The following is an 18,100-nucleotide window of genomic DNA, read 5'->3' on the forward strand; positions in this document are numbered from 1 at the left end:
AACAGAATATGCCGTGTTTTGGTACATGTCCTGGGACCAGCCAGGCAGGGACCAATCCCCCTTCCCTTGACTCCCCAGCACAACCTAGAGAATAGTGTGGGTTCAGACAAACAATTTTATAGCAGCAGTCAGAGGTTAGCAGCACAGCAACCTTAGCTTGCAGGTTCTTGGTCTCGAGGCCCCATTCGCCTAACGTCACTCATCTGAAGCTGTTCCAGTGCAGTCTGGAGCTGTATCACAATGCCCGCTTCCTTTTCCTCACCCTCCTCTGGCAGTTCTGTCATGGGGAACTGGAAGGCCTGGCTCAAATAGCTTTTTAGGGTCTGCTTGTCCAGGCTGGGATCAATGTTCATCAAGGCCTCACGTACCTTGGGTAGGGTCACCTCATCGTGGCTGCCCCCACAAGGAAAGAGAGAGATAGACCTTAACCCTCCTCTCTATACCCCAGACCCCAAGATGCCTTCTCCCAGGCTTGAGCAGTATATACTGCCCAGCAGCAAACTCAGTGCATAGGGAGATCCAGTGGCTTGAGGTGCTACTCTGTGGCCCACCCTGCAGGACTTGCCTATGACTAAGTAAGCCTGAGGTCCCCAGGGTCACTCACAGTTCCAGGCCCAGCTCCTGTTTTAACTCCTGTAAGTATTCATCCTTTTCATCCATGTACTGTTCCCACAGCTTTTGCACAAAGGGCAAGCTCTGGCCCTCCTCGTCCTGGAAAGGGGCCACAAGGCAGGGTGGGGGTACACGGGCTAGGGTCCAGCAGAGGCTAGGGCAGGGCTGGGCAAGTTCCTGGGCCCCAACTCACCTCCATAAACAATACACGGTAGTTGAGCAAGTCTGCACTGCTGCTGCTGGGATGCCAGCCCCCTGCCTCCATCAACTCCTGAATTCTCTCGTCCTTCTTGAAGGGGAAGGTGCTCTTGAGGACAGTGCTGTAGGGATACACGAGGGCTGATGAGCCTGGCTAAGGCCTGCCTACCCATCTCCCTGCACCCCTCTGCCAGCCCCGCTAGTGCTCAAAAGGGCAGCATGCAATGAGGCTCTGGCCTTTCCCACCAGGCTCCCCTTCCGCCTGCACAGCTGGGAGCCTGGCCAGAGGTCATGTTGGGCTGAAGTTTGGGGTGGCCCATCTGGTCTTTCACCTTAACTGCTCCATGGTTAGTAGCCCCTCGTTCTGACTGTCAGCATTTGTCATCCCCTTCAGCAGCTGTGCTATTGTCTCCTTCTGCTTGATGTACACACTCTCTTTCCTCTGTTGGGGGAGCATTGACTGTCTTGCTGTTTCCTAGACGGGTGGGGACAGAGCCGGCCTGTGCCGGGGACAGGTGGTGGAGGGCCAGGCCAAGCTTACCTTTCCCATCAAGACTGCATAGAACTGACTCATGACCTCATTGGAGTGGAAGAGCTTGATGTATTCAAAAATGGTGTAAGCCCAGGCCATGGCATCACCAGGCCCAAAGCGATGCTCCAGGAAATTGAAGAAGAAATCTGGGAACTTCTCTTTCTGCAGGGTAGGGGGAAGACTGCTTGGTCAGCCTGCCCCACAGTCAGTTGGCCCTCCTCCCTGTTCCCTAGCACCTCAAGGGACAACCCCACCCCACCCCCAGAGGACTCAGGTGGCCACACCAGGCCAAGATGGCTGGAGAGATCTGACCTGCTCCTCAGCGATACGTTCTTTCCAGGCATCCTTGAGGAGGTTTACCACATCCTTCTTGGTTGGCTTCTTGTTCTCCACAACGCCATCAAACCGAAGGAAAGGGGGGATGGATTCCCCATAGCCCTGGAAGGAACCATGTCAGCTTGTCTCTGCGCGCATCTGTAGCCCCACGAACAAGCAGGGCAGAGCCCCAGGGAGCTCCCCCAGAACCTCAAGTCTTCTCAGCAGCAAGGCCTGGCCATTCTAACTGGCCTTAAGCCTCCTGAGCCCAGGGACTCGCCTACCAGACCAGGGAAGAAGTCTTTCTCCCGGAGCAGCCCCTCGCCAATCTCCTCCAGGAGCACGTCCACCAGCTGGTCGCTGTTCTTGCCCTCGGCCAGCTTTTGCCAGCGATCTCTTCCTCCAGCCACCACATCTGCAGGTGGGGAGAGGGAGCTGGAGTCCAGACCGCGCACTTGATAGTCCCTAGGGCTCCCCTGGCCAGCATTACCTTCACACCTGGACCAGTCAGGCCGTGGTGTGGAGGTGCGTTGGATCTCCTGCAGCTCAGAGTAGAACTGGTCCCGCTCCTTCAGCGTGCTCATGTGCAGCTGCAGCAGCATCTCGTGCTCCTTGCGGACCTCTTCATAGTCATCTCGCAGGCTGTCCAGCTGTGGGCAGGGTGATTGGTCCTTGCTCCCCAACTGCATGGCCCTGCCCTACCCTGCCTGCCCACCAGCACCTGCTCCTGCAGATCCTTGAGGGTCTTCTCCTGCATTTCAAAGTCCCTTCTGGGCACCACGTCTCCAAAGTTGGCCTTCATGGTGTTGAGTTCCATCTGTGTGCGGGTCAGGTCTTGCCGGGCCATCTTCAGAGCCACTGTTAACTTGACAGGGTCTTCCCCCCAGACACCTGCCGGGGGCCCACCAGCTCATGTCGCCCTGCCTCTGGGGCCTGTAGCCCAGGGCAGAGTTATGTCCCTCGGGGCACGTCCCAGGTCTTCCTGCTCTCCCAGCTCGGGAACCCATGAGTCTTTCCACAGTGTTACCAGCATAGGGCTTTGAGCATAAATGGAGAAGCCCAGGACATGGAGTACTAGGCCTGTCCTGCCCTTAGGAAGTCTAGGCTGCCTCAGCTGCCAGCGATTGTTTCCTACTTAAGTCTGATTCCCAGGCCAGCTCAGAAGACCCAGACCCAGTTGGCAGCAGGAACACCTCCCATCATGAAAGAGCAGATATTAGGAGAGTTGAATGAATGGGAGTAGTGAGAGCCAGACTCCTCTCCAGCACCTCTCCAGGGGAGAGGAACCCACCTCTGGCTTACCTGGGGACTGGGCTAGTGACATGTCTTCCCGCTGGTACCGTAGCTCATTCAGGTCTGCGATAAGGACCTTACGGGCATCTCGCTCGCTGAGGTAGCGCAGATACTCCTCAGCCAAGTTCTTCCTCAGTTTGGTCACCTGTTTGGAAGATGGCTATGTGGTGGGGGGCTGTCTCTGGACCCCTGTATGCAGCTAATCACCACGGGGCATGGATAGGTGCTGGATGGCCCCACCAGAACCTGGGAACAAGAAAGGTAGAAGGAAGAGACTGGTCATCCCTGATAATCCAGCAAAGGGCTGCAGCTTCCTCCCGTGGAGAAAGTCTGTCAGCCAAGGAGCGGGACTCTGCTGGCATCTGGGGTCACACCAGTGCTGATCCGAGGAGGAGGGTGGCATGTGGAGAAGGGGTTTGGGGGGAGATGGTGGCTTTATGTCATTCTAGGCAGAAAGGTGGAGAGACCTAGGGGGTCACCCCAGGGCTGAAGGTCTCAAGGTCACCCTTGGGGTGGGGGTGGCAGGAATTCAGGGAGTTGGTCACCACATTACTCCCTTTCACCTCACTCTGCAATGAGATCTTCTCCTCATTCTTCTTGTCAATGAGTTTTAGCAAATTCATCTTCTCTTTCTTCAGCATGGAGATTTCATGTTTCTCCTCAGCTCTCATGGCCAGGATCCTCTCATTGCAGTCCTCATTCACAGTGACAAGCTTGGCCTTCAGGGGCTCTAGAGCCCGAATCTTCTCCCTCTGGTGGGCTAAGCAGGGATAGGAGAGTCCCTTTGGGGCCATGGAGCACAGACAGCCAGGAGACACTGATCCTGAGGTCACAGTGAGTGATTATGTCCCTTGCAAACCCGAGGAGTCTATATGCCGTTCAAAGCATAGCTCCTGCTTAAGGCCTTCCTGCACTTGCTTTTAAACCAGGGGCAGAGTCCAGATGAGGACCAGTGTCTCACCTATGCCCTTTCCCCATACGGCCTTTAGTCCTGCAGCTGCACCATGCCCAGACCTGAGCCTGGTGAGGGAAGCCCCTCACTTCCCAGAGGCGCACACTCCCTTCTGGGCTTCACTTTCAATAGAAAAGGTGCTCTATTTCCTAGAGAAATAGAAAAGATACTGCCCCACCATGCTTCCCAAGAATAGGAGGTAGTCAGTTGCTCTGGGGTGCCCTATCACATGACAGTGTAAGCAAAGAGGCTGAGGGGGGCTTGGTGATCTTAAAGGCCAGTTTGTAGCCGCCCCAGCCCTGCTGCAGAGCCCAGAAGGTCAGAGTAGGATTATTTCGGCCTCTTCCAGGTTGGGCCCAGGCAGGGAGGCTGCAGTCTTACCCAGCATCACCTCATATGCATTCTTGATGGAGGATAGCAATGGCTTGTATGTTTTGAAGTCCTCTATAAAGAATTCAAAGATCTCTCTGTAAGGCTGCCAAGAAAAGGGAAACTGTCACCTCCTGGCCTATAGCTGCCACCCTCAGTGGGACCTGAGTTTTTCTTTGCTTGGCTTAGAAGTGTTCTAGCATGAAGCTGCCAGGTGACTCATTCAAATAAATGCCACAGTCATCACCAGGGTCTCACAGTCAGGGAGCTGAGGGGCAGCTCCATTCCTCTCAGCTGCTCTCTGGAGACCTCTCCTGGTTCTCTCTGAGACCTGGCAGACAACCTGGGTCAGGACCTCCCCCTCTGTACCTGAGCCCCCTCTCTGGCTCTCCAGGCAGCCAGCCTCCTCCATGCACTGTGCTTCAGTTGGCCTCTTACCAGCACCCCTCCCCATCTTACAGCCCTGTGGGGACAGGAGAAGATCGAAGGCTCTAGCCTTGCATTCCAGCCTCCAAATAGAGGTGTGGTTTCCTGTCCCATTTGGACACACAGGAAGATTTTGGAGGCAACATTGTGTACTGGAATGAGCACAGGCTCCTGAACCAGCGCAGAGTTTGAATCCTAGCTCCACTACTACATAGCCATATGGCTTCTCTGAGTTTCTGCTTCCTTGTTGGTGAAGCTCCTTTAGCTTGTGAGACCATATCTGAGGTCCCAGAGCCTGGCACATAGACAGTGCTCAGCAAATGCTTCTGTCAGTGACTAAGTCAGATGTGAGGGATTCCCCATCATCATTTCCATTTGAGCAGGGATTTTGTGATTCCTTCCCTAATATGCATCAGAATCTAGGTTACATCTAGATTTCTCTCTGTGTCTGGCTAAGGTCCTTAAGCTTGGGGCTGTTGTCACTGGGCTGGTGAACATTGTATGACCCCTGCTTGCCCAACTGCCAGGATTCAGGCTCTATTCACTGACATCCAATGACCCAAGGCGGGTGTTGGGCATCACAGAAGAGACTGGAGCCAGCATCCAGGCCACCTAACTCAGGTAAAGAAACCCAGCCTCAGGAGAGTTTTGGTTCCATACTAGTGGACTTGTCTGCTCACTGGTTTTGTCATAGAACATGTTTCTCTTCCCAGGAAGGGGAACCCAAAAGAGCTGGGAAAGCCTGGTTTCTCCTGAATGTCTGAAGTACCTAGTCCTGGTGAGTAAGGTTTCTTCTCAGCCCTGTCCCTGCCCTCCCCCCAGTTATTCTGTGGCTCTGACCTGCAGCCTTAGCTCCTGGGCAGAATCCGTGCCCAGGTCCAGCAGGAGGAGCTCCTTGTGTACATAGTTCTCTAGCTGCTCCAGGTACTTTGGCTTGGTAGTGCCCAGGGGCTGCTGCTGCCGGCTACTGCAGGGAGTGGGGGACTGAGATGTGATGGACACCCCCTCAGGCCCTTGTGCCCTGGGTCTGGGGCAGCAGCACCCCTGCACTGTTTCTGGGCCCGGTCCATCCACCATCAGGCTGACCCTGGCTTACCCTGCTCGCTTCCGGTAGTCAACTGAACAGGGCTTTCGATTATGCAGAATGGTCTGGTCACTGATGTACGTGGGCCATGGGGACAGGTGGCCACCGATGGAGAACGGACAGGACTATAAGAAGGGACAGATGGGCTTACCAAGACAATAATGCTCCCCTTCCTGATGTTCCTCTCCAGGTTCTTCCACTCCCGGGTATTTTTCCCCCCAACATCTCTTAATATGGTTCATAATTAAGACTGTGGTCCTTAGAGTTAGAGAGGGATTAGATTAAACCCTAGATCTCCCTTATTGGCTATGTGACCACAGTCTGAGCCTCAGTCTCTGCACCTGTAAAATGGGAATGGTTGTACTCCCCATTACATTATATTGATGTGAGGATGCAGTGAGAAAGAATAGAGGGTGGTTTACACAGACTCAGGCACCTTCTAGGAGCTCAGTAAAGGTGAGCTCTTCTCTTCTGTAGGTTTGTCAGTGAGTTTTGAATACCTGTGCTATGAAAACAGATATGAGTACTGATCGGGACCATCTCTTGCCCCCACAACACAGTCCAGCTAAAGAGAGACAGGGGAGGGCAGGCCCAGCCTCAAGCCTGGACTGACAGGACTGCAGAGATGCAGCAGGGTGAGCTGTGGACCCTGGGAGGAGACTGGCTCTACCCCCTGGGGAAGGGCAAGGGGAGGGGAAGATGGTAGGTCCTTGAAGCAGTGGAATCTCATTTTGAACCTTGAGTGAGGGTAGGAGGTAGTAGTATTTATGAGCTTATTTTTTAAAACTTTTCATGAAATACTGAAAACATGAGAGAAAAAAAATGACCCTCTGACCCAGTGAAGCCTACTTCTAGAGTTCATCCATTGAGTCACTGATTTGTTCATCAAATATTTCTGGGTCCACTGTACATGCCAGCCCCTGCTGGGTTTTGGGACATGAAGGAAGCTGGGGGTATGATGGAAGTGGGACAACAAGTGAACTGATAAGCAGATAGTAACTGAAGCTGATGCAGGTCACAGGAGGGTGCGGGCCCTGACTGGAGGCTACCAGGGGAGGCTGTTCATCTTAGAGGAGGAATAAAGCTTGAATGACTTCATGGGAGAGCTGAGGTCACTCTGGAACAGATTTATGTGTTAGGGGAGGTGGGGCAGTGCACAAAGACTGCCTGGGTAACACCAATACCTCAGGGAAACAGCAGGAGTTTCAAAGAGCTATGAACAGAGGCCAATGCCCAAGGAGGGCAGGCTGGCTCAGGCTGAGGTCTGGGCTGGCCAGTGCAGAGGAGACAGAGATGAAGCGGCAGCTTTATGCATGAGGGTGGTCCTCAATGCCTTACTTATGACTATGAAAAAATCAGAAAACTCCTGTGTCTAAAAATAGATTGTTATGCAGCCATGAAATGTTTACAAAGAGGCTTAACATTGGCTATAGCTCTAAAGGTTAAATAAAGCCTGACATTAGGGAATAAGCACCACCAGGTAAGATGAAAAACCAGAAGAGATGGAGGAAATAATCCAAAAGGTTGTCAGCAATCATTCTTTAATGATAGGCCCATTGGTGCTTATGTGTCTATAATCGTGTATTTTTCAAAATTTTCTACAATGCACATAAATTACTTTGAAATTTAAAAGAACATTGAATTGTTGAATTCAATATTAACACTGATGACCAATATGCACATGAAAAGATGCTCAATATTGCTAATTATTAGAGAAATGCAAATCAGAACTACAATGAAGTATCACCTCACATCAGTCAGAATGGCCATCATTAAAAAGTCTACGAATAATAAATGCTGGAGAGGGTGTGGAGAAAAGGAACCCTCCTACACTGTTGGTGGGAATGTAAATTGGTGCAGCCACTATGGAGAACTTTAAAAAACTAAAAATCAATTTACCATATGATCCTGCTCCTGGGCATATAACCAGAGAAAACTGTAATTTGAAAAGATACATGCACCCCAATGTTCACAGCAGCAATAGCCAAGACATGGAAGCAACCTAAGTGCTGATCAACAGATGAATAGCTACATAAGATGTAGTACATATATACAATGGAATACTACTCAGCCATAAAAGAGAATGAAATGATGCCGTTTGCAGCAACATGGATGGACCTAGGGATTATCATATTAATGAAGCAAGTTAGAGAAAGACAAATATATAATATCACTTATATGTGAAATCTAAAAAAAAATGATACAAATGAGCTTATTTACAAAACATAAATAGATTCAAAGACATAGATAACAAACTTACGGTTACCAAAGGGGATAGTGGGGTGGGTGTGAGGGAGATAGATTAAGAGTTTGGGATTAACATATACACACTACAATATATAAAACTGCTAAACAACAAGGATCTGTATAGCACAGGGAATTATACTCAATATTTTGTAATAACCTATAATGGAAAAGAACATGAAAAAGAATATATATATATACACACTATATATATAATAAAATATATTATATATGTATAACAGTCACTTTTCTGTACACTTGAAACTAACAAAACATTGTAAATTAACCATACTTCAATTAAAAACAAACAAAAAAAACCAACAAGAACAAAAACAAAGGGAGACTAGTCTTGAAATTTTCCTGAGCAGACAAAACCAGTTTAGTCATAGATAAAAGGCTTAATTTAGCTTATTTTGGGAGACTTAAAAATAAAAAAGGCCAGTCTTCGTGTTCTGTCTGCTGTTTCTGTCAAGAGGAAAAGTCACCCTATTTTGATTCCTGGATGAACGCTGCTTTCCTGTGCTGGCTGTTAGCTAGTAAGGCCTCCGCAAGCAGGTGGCTGGAAGGCGGTGTTCCCAGGAGCTCTGTGCTCTCTGCTTCCCCCTGCAGGTTAAAATGGGAAGGGCGGCCCCGGGGGTCGGGGGACGGCAGGAAGGAACAACGTCCCCTGGTGGTTGAGAACGGTGTCACTGCCGCCACGCAGAAGAAAGGGAGTGTAAGAGCCTGACCTCAAGTCCACTGAGTAGGTGGCAGCTGAGGGGGACGGGGAGTGGGCGCCTCAAGTAATCGGATCTTGCGGGACCGTGGCTACACTTGGTCTCTGCTTAGAGTCCACACTACCCCTTTCCCTCCCTGATGTCAGGGTCCCCATGTTTGAGGTTCCTGGCCTCACAAAGTGTACAGCTCATGTGTCCCCAAATCCTCCACACAAGACACACTTGCACAAGGAAAACCACCACAGCCCACAGTTGTCCACTGTGAGCTGGAGTTATAAGTTTGCTCAAATGTGTTTTTTCACCTGTAAGATTTGGACAATGGCTATTTGCTGATTAAAAAGTAATAACAATCTTATGCTCATATAAACAAAAGCCCCAAAGTCTTAATAATAGAGCTTTTTTTTTTTAATTTGAGGAAAGAATATTCTTCCTTTTTTTTTTTTGGCCATGCCATGTGGCAGGCAGGATCTCAGTCCCCTGACTAGGGATGGAACCTGCACTGCACCCTCTGCAGTGGAAGTGTGGAGTCCTAACCACTGGACAGCCAGGGAATTCCCCAGCATTCATTTTGATATAAAAACTTTAAAGAATAGGAATGGAGGGAGAACCTGGTAAAGTAAAGGCTGGTAAAGACTCTCGACTTCCAATGCAGAGCCAACAGCACAATGGAGGAACATTCTCTACAACTACCTTCACACACCTACTCACAGCAATTATGGTGCACATATCTCAAGTACCACATCAGGCACTATGGCTGTAAAGACAAAAAGATACAGTCATAGCCCTGAAGGACCTCTACAGATCCGGTGGGACCATCCCAGCACCTAGCACAATGCCTGGCACATGGCAGGCTGGATGAGAAAATGAGGTCCACTCCAGCATGCTGAGTTGCAGGGGAAGGTTGTCTGTGGGCAGGATCTGAGTGCCTCTCTGCTTGGGGAGGTCTGGGAAGGCTTTTCAGGTGAGGTGCAGCAACTGTGCACGCTCCCACCCCAGAGCCTGGTGGGCCTGGCCTCAGAGCCACACTCCCCTGACTGGGGAGAAACCACTTGGTGGGGCATGTTTCAGGTGGTGGTGCTTTTGGGTTGCAGAGAGGGAGGCAGAAAGGATCTGGGGATCAAAATTTGGGGCTACAACAGGACATTGCCACTAACCATCAGCATCTTCTGTTTCTGAGAAAGCTTGCGTTTCTGGGGATTCTTGGTTTCTGTGAGGAAGGAATCATCTATGGTCACTCCTAAAGGCCGCAGGTGTGCTCTGCACAGAGAAGAAGGAAGTGGTGAGTGACAGAGGCTTGAGTGGGGAGTGCACTTCCACTCTTCCCAGAGCCACAAGATATGGCCTCCTTTCCCCTCAGAGCCAGGTTCTGGGTCTTCCCAGTGCTGCCTCCAGATTCCCAGGGGTGCTGCCAACAAGCAAATGGTTTAGGGCCCAAACTATTTTCGCACATTCCCAGAAACCTTCTCCTCATTACTAGAGTCTTACCAACTCCTGCAGTGGCAGGACATGCTCAACCCAGAGAACTCTGTGGGCCTATACTTCCCTTCAGTGCTCAGCTGTGGCTGTGATGACAGTTCCATGAATGTGACCAGCACATTCTGGGGGTATGATACCAGATACAGGTGCTATAGGACAAGAAGTACAGGGTCTGGGGGCCAAGAGCCAGGGTGGGAGTCTCGAGCCCCTACTTACTGGCTAATAGGGCCCAGAGGCTGTCATCTGTGTTCCCAATAGGGACCCCCTTGGGCAAGTCCTTTAACTTCTCTCAGCCCAGCTTCCTCATAAGGAGATGGAGACAATTCTTGCATTTTCTATCTCCCAATGTTGTTGTGAAGTTTAAATATGAGTAAAAGAGATATGCAAAAATAACCTGTAAACTGCAAGGAGCTACAGAGATGTTAATTATGGCAGCAGGATGGGAGAAAAGTGGATCATACGGTCTTTAACTCCTAGGCCTCTTGGGAGAGCCATCGTTGCTCAAGCTAGGAAAGCATTTGGGGGTCCAGAGGGAGAGCTGCCTGTGGGCAGTCAGACCCAGGTGGAACAAAAGGAAGAAGTGACCCCAGTAATCCATGGTGGGGGTGGGTGGGGGTGATTTATGCTGCCGGACAGACTCGCGTCTTCATTCCCCTTGCTAGCTGGTGACTTGGCCATGCTGTTTAACCTCTTGAACCTCAGTGTCTTTGTCCATAAAGGTGAGACGAGGATCACCCAAACTCCAGGGAAGTTGAGAGCAGTGATGTGAATCCAGTTGGGAAACCTTGTCCTGCAGGGTTCCTCAGTCTTACTTCATGGAGCAGTGACCCCTCCCCCCCCAAACTCCAATCCTCTGTTGTCTCTAAATTGAACAAGTGTGAGCAAACCATGTCGAATAAGCAGCCGGTGTAGAAAAGGAAGGGCTTTTGCTCAGATGTACATGGGTTTGAGATAGGATGCAGCAGATCAACCTATCTGCTCACTGGGTTAAATCATACCTTCCTGTCAAGATCAGTCAATTTTCTGAACTCTGTTCTTGTTCCTTCTGGAACTACATGGGGCAAGGTAAGCAAGAAAACTATGGGGAACTCTACAAATCCTGAGAAGTTGCCAGGTGGAAAATCTCAGTAGGTAATGTTAGTTTTGAATGTCAAGGGAGACAGTAGTCAAAAACAGATTCACAAATGATAATTTTAAAAACAACTGGTAGAGTCTACATGCTTATCTAAAAAGCTTAGGATGCTTCTTTAGTATTATAATAAATATTTTACACCAATTCTCAGAGAGAAATGGGAAATATATATCTATATTTCTACTTCAAAGGTGGAGAAAACTCAGTTATTTAACTAGTGGCAGGCAGTGAGTTTGACAGGGCCATGTCCTGGTATTGAGTGAAGTCAAGCAACTGAGTTCCATCCACAAATCTACTGTGCCAGGGATGTGGGGCTGAAAGGAGAAAGCCAATGGGGAGGAGAAAATGCACAATTCAAAGTTCCCTTTTATTTATTTTTTTGGCCACACTGTGCGGCTTGTGGGATCTTAGTTCCCTAACCAGGGATTGAACCCAGGCAATGAGAGCACAGAGTCTTAACCACTTGACCACCAGGGAATTCCCTCAAAGGTCCCTTTTAGAGGGTTCTGCTGACATAAGTATAGTGCTAAGGTCTGGCCTATCCTTCATCATCCTGGCCCTACTCTAAGGCGAGCTGGAAGAGGATACCCACACTATTTCTCTAAAGGAAGCAGTGAACTTGGCCCAATATACTATACACTACTAAATACTGGTGAATGAACAATATAGGCAAGAATGGTGTTTTGTACTGCTACCAAATTCAGCGTCAGCAATTACATTTTGCTTCCTTCTTAAAACACATGGGGATTCTCTTTTTGAGTCTGTTCCATATCCCTTTCAAACATGACTGCAGTTTCCCAAATCATTCCTGTGTTGCGTAACAACACTCTTTCTCAGGCCTGTTTTCAGATATTTGTAGACTCATTTCAGCTCTGGATAAAATAATCAAATTAGCATTTAATTTCCTGACTTTTCTAGGCTTTCTCTGTAAAGGCAGCTGGCCCTGTGGGATTAGAGTTTAGGTGAGATCAGGTTTTTTGCATTAGGAATAAGTGGAAGCGAGAAAGTACATTCATTAAACACTTACTGAATGCCTATTAAGTGCAAGAGCTGTCATGAGAGCTTCATATATGCTGACTAAATTTTCCCAGCAGTGCGAGGTGGGCTCTGTCATTCCCATGTTTGAGATATGGAAACAGAGGTCCAAAACTTAAGAGCCTTCTCTTAGCTCTCAGAGCTAGAAAGGTATTTAGCCAAAATTTTTGTTTTAATAGATATACTCTGTGGCTTGCCTGGCTAATGGAGTTTGTTATCATATTTGCAGTGTCCAGATGCTGCACCCCAGAATACAGGCAGGAGCTACCTTGAGGCCATGGGATGTTCTTGGGCTGCTTAGAGATGCTTCTTTGTCATAAGCCAGTGGATGAAGAGGCTGTTTGTTTATCCTTGTGGCTAACAGCTCAGGTTCAGGAGTCTCACATGACCGAGTTCAAATACTAGCTCCATCACTTATAAACATGTGTAAAACACATGATCTCTTCAAGCTTCTATTTCTTTATTTGTAAAATGGTGATATTATTACCTCGTAGAGTTGTTGTGAGTGTTTTAAGTATGGTGTATAAACCACTTGGCACATAATACACTCTCAATATGAAAAAGCTGGCTGTTACTAATGATAAAGTGCGCCTGCCCTTTTGCTAGAATGTTAACGACCTCCTTAGGCTGACAAGTCATCTGAGATTCTAACTCTTTCTGCACCACTGATCCTGTAGGGCTGAAGCTCCAGAGCAATGGACAGAGGCAGGAGGTGCAGAGGTCCGAATCAGGTACCATTTCTCTTTCTGGAAGTACTCAAGCCCTCCTCTCCGCCCTCAGCCCGGCCAGCGCCTACCTCGACGTGGTTGCGAAGCTGGGGCACTGCGGCTTCAGGGAGTCCATGACCCTAGGGCAGCCGGGTAGCCAGCACCCGCGGCCTGGGAAGCTGTGGTAGTGTACAGTCCGTCGCCATGGCGACCAGGTCCCAGCAGCCCAGCGGCGGGGGCGGGGTCAGGATTGTGTCACGCCCCCAAGCCCCGCGCCCGCGGGCTGGGGGGAAGGCCAACTAACAAAGCTGGATTCGGACTGGGAGTAGGGGCTACTCAGAGCCAGTCACTGCAGCGGATATGACCCTAGCGACCAGAAATGAGGCAGGGGTATAAACAGAGGCCATGGGGGAGGGAGGTGAACTGAGAGGCCGGAGCCGCGTTGCCAGCGGGAACTGTAGTTTTTGGTGTCCCAGTGTCTCAGCCAAGCAGGCTTATGGCTGAGCAAGTTCGTACTACATCTCCCAGAGATCCTTACCAGCCCGAGCTGGCCCGCCCCTGGAGGGCTCTGCATTATGGGAAATGATGTCCGAAATGTGGCAAGGCGTGGCGGTGTCCAAAGCGAGGTGCGGGACTCGGACTCGGTTTCCCTGCTGCCCAGGTTGGCTCGCCGGCCATTGGCTGAGCGGGGCGGATCTGGTCCCGCTCTTCCACGCCCCCAGTGACACAATAGCAGCTCCCTCCAAGATGGCGGCGGCGACGGCGGACCTGGGAGCTGGGAGCCTGCAGGTTGGAGATTCCTCCGGCGGGGGCACTGGGTGCGGGCTGCCGTCCCCAGGGGAGCAGGAACTGAGCCGGCGCCTGCAGCGCCTGTATCCCGCGGTCAACCAGCACGAGACTCCGCTGCCGCGCTCCTGGAGCCCCAAGGACAAGTACAACTACATCGGCCTCTCCCAGGGCAACCTCCGCGTTCACTACAAAGGTATTGGCCAGTTTGGCCGCAGAGGGAAAAGGCCAGAGAATCTGCGGGGTGGGTGTGCTGCCCAGCCCGTGCTCCATCGCGTCCCTTCCCCAGCTCGAGTGCTCCGGGTTCGGCCTTAGCTCTTGCGGGGTGTCTAGGGTGGTGGGGCTGACCAGGCCAAGGATTGACTGCCTAGTCTGCTCTGCCCTGAAACATCCGATGTCAGGAGAACCGCAACAGGTGTCCAAACCCAGTGCTGGGCTGGAAATTCTTCCCAGGGTTTTCCTCCTTGTCCTGGGGAGGCTCCAACTCCAGCTGGGCTCTTCACCACTGCTTAGTTTCAGAAGTGTCTGAAGAAAGGGGTGGTCACATCTCCTCCATTAGCCAGAAGCCCATGAGCTTGCTCACCTGCCAGACATCCCAGACAAGGCCTAGGGTTCTGTGCTAAAGTTGTGGGGGCATCTTCCAGGGCTGCCTCTTCCTCCCCTAGTCTTCCAAGTGGGCTGCCTGTATCCTGGAGAGACTGCCAGCAGCACTAGGGAATCTCTCACATATGCACCCACATTTCATGTACCCTTCTGTGGTTTGTATGGCAGACAGTGTCTCAGGAAGGGCTGCTGTTCTCAGGAGGAGGTGAGCCAAAGGTGGGAGGTTTATGTGTTTGCTCAGTTGTTGTCTAATTATTCCTTGGACTATGCAAGGGCTTCCCCTGGCCATGGAGGGGTGAAGTTGCCATGGAGCAGAGAAGAATGAGGCTTCCATTTGCATTTCCTTCTGCTGAAATTTATTCCTTGCCCTCTTCTATTAGGTCATGGCAAAAATCACAAAGATGCAGCCTCTGTGCGTGCCACCCACCCCATACCTGCTGCCTGTGGCATTTATTACTTTGAGGTGAAGATTGTCAGCAAAGGAAGAGATGGGTAAGCCCTTCCTGAGTGCTTTCTTTCTCCCAACACAGAGCTCTTCCCTATCGTCAGTTTGAGGTCTCCTGGTTGACACTTGTGACTGGTGTGAGCTGCAGAGCTGCATGGGTCTGGGCTGCAAAGGGTTGAATAGTGGTTGCCTCTGCTACCTGGCTGTGGGCATGGCCAGGTCTAAGCAGCAGCTTTTGATGGAAAATAGGTACAGTTTGTAGAGGAGGGGCTTCTCTTTACTGATCATGTAATGAGATACCTCACAGGAAAGCAAGTAACAAGTTTACATGAACAATTCAGCATCCAGAATGGAGTTCCCCCACTGTTGTGTGGTGTTTGTGACTTCACTCCTGTCACACTCTTGCTGTATTCAAGGTTCCTTTTTATGGCATTTAGTCATGTAGAGACCCCTGCAGACTTCAAAGGGATAGTAGAATCTTTGCAGCATTCATCAAAGCTGTGGCAGCCACTGGCCTGTCATCTTAGGGTAAACAGCATGCACATGGTCAGAATCAGGTGACCTTGCTACTCATAAACTTGTTTTTCAATCCAGGGACTTGAACACCAGTTGGACCAGCTTTAGGAAGGTCCTCATTAAAGTCAGCATTAGGGAGGCTCCCTATTTTAGGGTGACCTAAGCAGATACCGGAAATCAGGGGAAATTTTTCATTTTTCTTCCTTTTCTTTTCCTAGTCTCCCTTTTTTTCTGGCGATTGTCACAAAGCAGGTGTTTAAGTTATGAAATAACATGATTTCAGCTGCCTTGGAAAGGTTTTCCTCATCAGACCTTAGGTCTGGTGTGGGTAGTTTGCCAACCCCACTAGTGACCTTCATTTCAACCTTGATATGTGGTCTTGAGCATTCAAAATACTTCCTCTCTCCTAGGGACTCTCCCCCTTGTGCTACATGCAAAATGTCTGGCCAAGGGGCTATGCCGAGGGCAAAACTGCTGGAGTTGGAGCTTTGCCTGCTTCCTCAGTGAAGTTGTAACATCTATGCCTGGGAGGGCTCTGTGGTTGTGGGTAGGTCATGAGGCTTTGATCTCCTTGTCTCTACTGTGGGGAGCTAGACCAGCATCTAAACTACCTTTAATCCCAGAATTCTATGATTCCGAAATTCTGATCGTTTCAAGCTATGGCATCTTTTACTTTCATCCCCATACAGTGCATTTACAGGTAGGAAGTTTATATTATTGGAGGGCTTTAAATCTTCTATTTTCCCTTTCCACCATCTGATAAAAGCACATATATTTAATGTGCTTGAACTAGTGTGAATGAGAGTGCCTCTTAAAACAAACACTGCAAAAATAGTTACAGTATAGACTGAAATGTTGGTGCTGCAGTCTCATATTGCTAAAGAAACGGAGGGGCATTTCCTAAACTTGTAGGGGGGAAAATGGATTATTTTCTCTAGAGTCCTTAATCATGGATAACAGCTGAGCTAGTAAAAGAACAGTTTTTCAGAAGGGGAATGTTTAAATGTAGAGACCTGGGTTCCTTCATCTGGCTTCTGACATTTCAGTTATTAGTGGATCTTGCTGGAAAAGGCCCCATATCTTGTTAGATTGCCTTACTGTAGGTGTTGCCTGCAAATCCAAAGGAAGTTGAGTATCTTCTCCCAACTTCCCCAGCATTTTTAGATGAGGTAAATATAGCTGTTAAGCTGACCTGGAAACCTCAATTTTAGAAAGGTCCCAGGTCATGTATGCTTGTGGTGTCCTGCTTCAGTTGACCACTGCCAGAAGGAAAAGTGTAGGAATGCCCCCTATGGCCTCTTTGTGGAATCCCTGAAAGCCTTCTCATGGCTAGGAATATAGCCACATTGGCCAGGTGTGGTTTTCAGAACGCCAAGGGCAGTTCCAGGGTAGACAGTGATCAGCTTGTTTCCTGTTTCCTGTCAGTGTTGGAGGTGTGTTTCTCAGCCAGGTTTGGTCCATGACCCAGATGTTAACCGGTTATGTAGCTTTCCTGCATCATCTAGTTCCATCCTCACGGCATCTCTGCAAAGTGGCCTGTAGCAGATGATGATGTACCTGTTTTGCGGGTGAGCCCTGAGCCTCTGGGATGTTTGGTGACCTGCCCTGGCTGCAGGGCTTAGGGTGTGCAGTGGAGTAGCCTAACTTGTCAGATACCCTCACCTGATCCCAGACACGTGTGTCCTCGCTGCTGCTGCCTTTCCCTGTTGCATTCCTTCCCTGAGTAGAGTGAAGGATGTCTAGTTGGATTCTTAGGGGATCACAGTGTTCTTAGGGAACAGAGCTGAAAGGTGCTGAGTGGGGCCAGAGAAGTGTGGTGTGCTCTGGACTGAGCCTGACTGACTTACCATCCCACTGAATCTGTAAACTTGTTTTTCTGTAGATTTGAGTACAGGCCTCCTTTGTAAAAGGTGTTTATGAACCCAGTTGTCAGTGTCATTGTTTTCCAGAAAGGCCTTTGTTCTGACGATGTTGTTTGTAGAAGAACACACTAAGCTTGTCTAATTAGAAAGATTTCATTTCAAGGGTTATATTGATTCACACCTACTGTGTGTCAGGTGCATGCTAGGTACAGGGAGAACAACAATAAAGCCTGCACAGACCAACCTTGTCCTCAGAGAGCTTCTGGCCTGCTTAGTAGAGCGTCCACTGAAAGGCTCTCTGTGAGAGGAGGCAGAGCCCTAGGCATGGTTTTGAGGGATGAGTAGGAGTTTCTCAGCAGGTGAGACCTGTTGGGCCTCGTTGGTAACTGCCTTGACATCTGGGTGCTGGGCTTTCTGGGCACTCCTCAGATATAAAGGAGAGCTGGGTTATGTTTGGAAGGGTTATGTTTGAGCTAAGAGCGAGGCTCAGCCTCATGGACTTCAGCTGCATTTTGCCGAGTCACCAGAGCTGAGAACCCCAGGAGCAGATCTGGTGGGGCGAGGAGACATCAGAGCCCTGCCACTGGTGCCAGGAGATAAGGGCATCTGGGTTGATTTTGTTAGGAAGCCAAATAGGCCCTGAAACTCAGGGTCCCTGGGGAAATGATATGCTCAGGCGGAGTTCATGGACCTTTGGGTGTCTCCAGCTCTTAGTGATGACACATGGAGGGTGTGGCTGGCCAGGCTGACAGATGCTCCAGTGTGACCCTCAAAATAGACTGTAACATCATCCCAGC

General features: G+C 49.8%; 2 protein-coding genes across 2 annotated transcripts in view; one reads left to right on the plus strand and one right to left on the minus strand.

Moving 5' to 3' along the window:
• Window positions 1-19: 19 nt before the first annotated feature.
• On the minus strand, window positions 20-13,392 carry TSNAXIP1 (translin associated factor X interacting protein 1). Its single transcript, XM_057713549.1, has 15 exons — window positions 13,181-13,392; window positions 9,896-9,998; window positions 5,794-5,906; window positions 5,538-5,664; window positions 4,284-4,377; window positions 3,514-3,710; window positions 2,960-3,095; window positions 2,379-2,548; window positions 1,942-2,307; window positions 1,655-1,780; window positions 1,352-1,504; window positions 1,143-1,252; window positions 806-932; window positions 605-711; window positions 20-393 (listed from the first exon to the last, which is right to left on the minus strand). The coding sequence occupies exons 1-15, from the start codon at window positions 13,225-13,227 to the stop codon at window positions 153-155; spliced, it is 2,217 nt and encodes a 738-aa protein (XP_057569532.1). The 5' UTR covers window positions 13,228-13,392; the 3' UTR covers window positions 20-152.
• A 421-nt stretch (window positions 13,393-13,813) lies between these two features.
• RANBP10 (RAN binding protein 10) overlaps window positions 13,814-18,100 on the plus strand; it is a 72,577-nt gene continuing 68,290 nt past the window's right edge. Inside the window, exons 1-2 of the mRNA XM_057711663.1 lie at window positions 13,814-14,073; window positions 14,861-14,972. Coding sequence (XP_057567646.1) covers window positions 13,839-14,073; window positions 14,861-14,972 — 347 coding nt within the window. The 5' untranslated portion in view covers window positions 13,814-13,838. The remainder of the gene's footprint in view (window positions 14,074-14,860; window positions 14,973-18,100) is intronic.

This window comes from Hippopotamus amphibius, chromosome 16 (assembly GCF_030028045.1).
Source record: "Hippopotamus amphibius kiboko isolate mHipAmp2 chromosome 16, mHipAmp2.hap2, whole genome shotgun sequence".
Lineage (NCBI taxonomy): Eukaryota > Metazoa > Chordata > Mammalia > Artiodactyla > Hippopotamidae > Hippopotamus > Hippopotamus amphibius.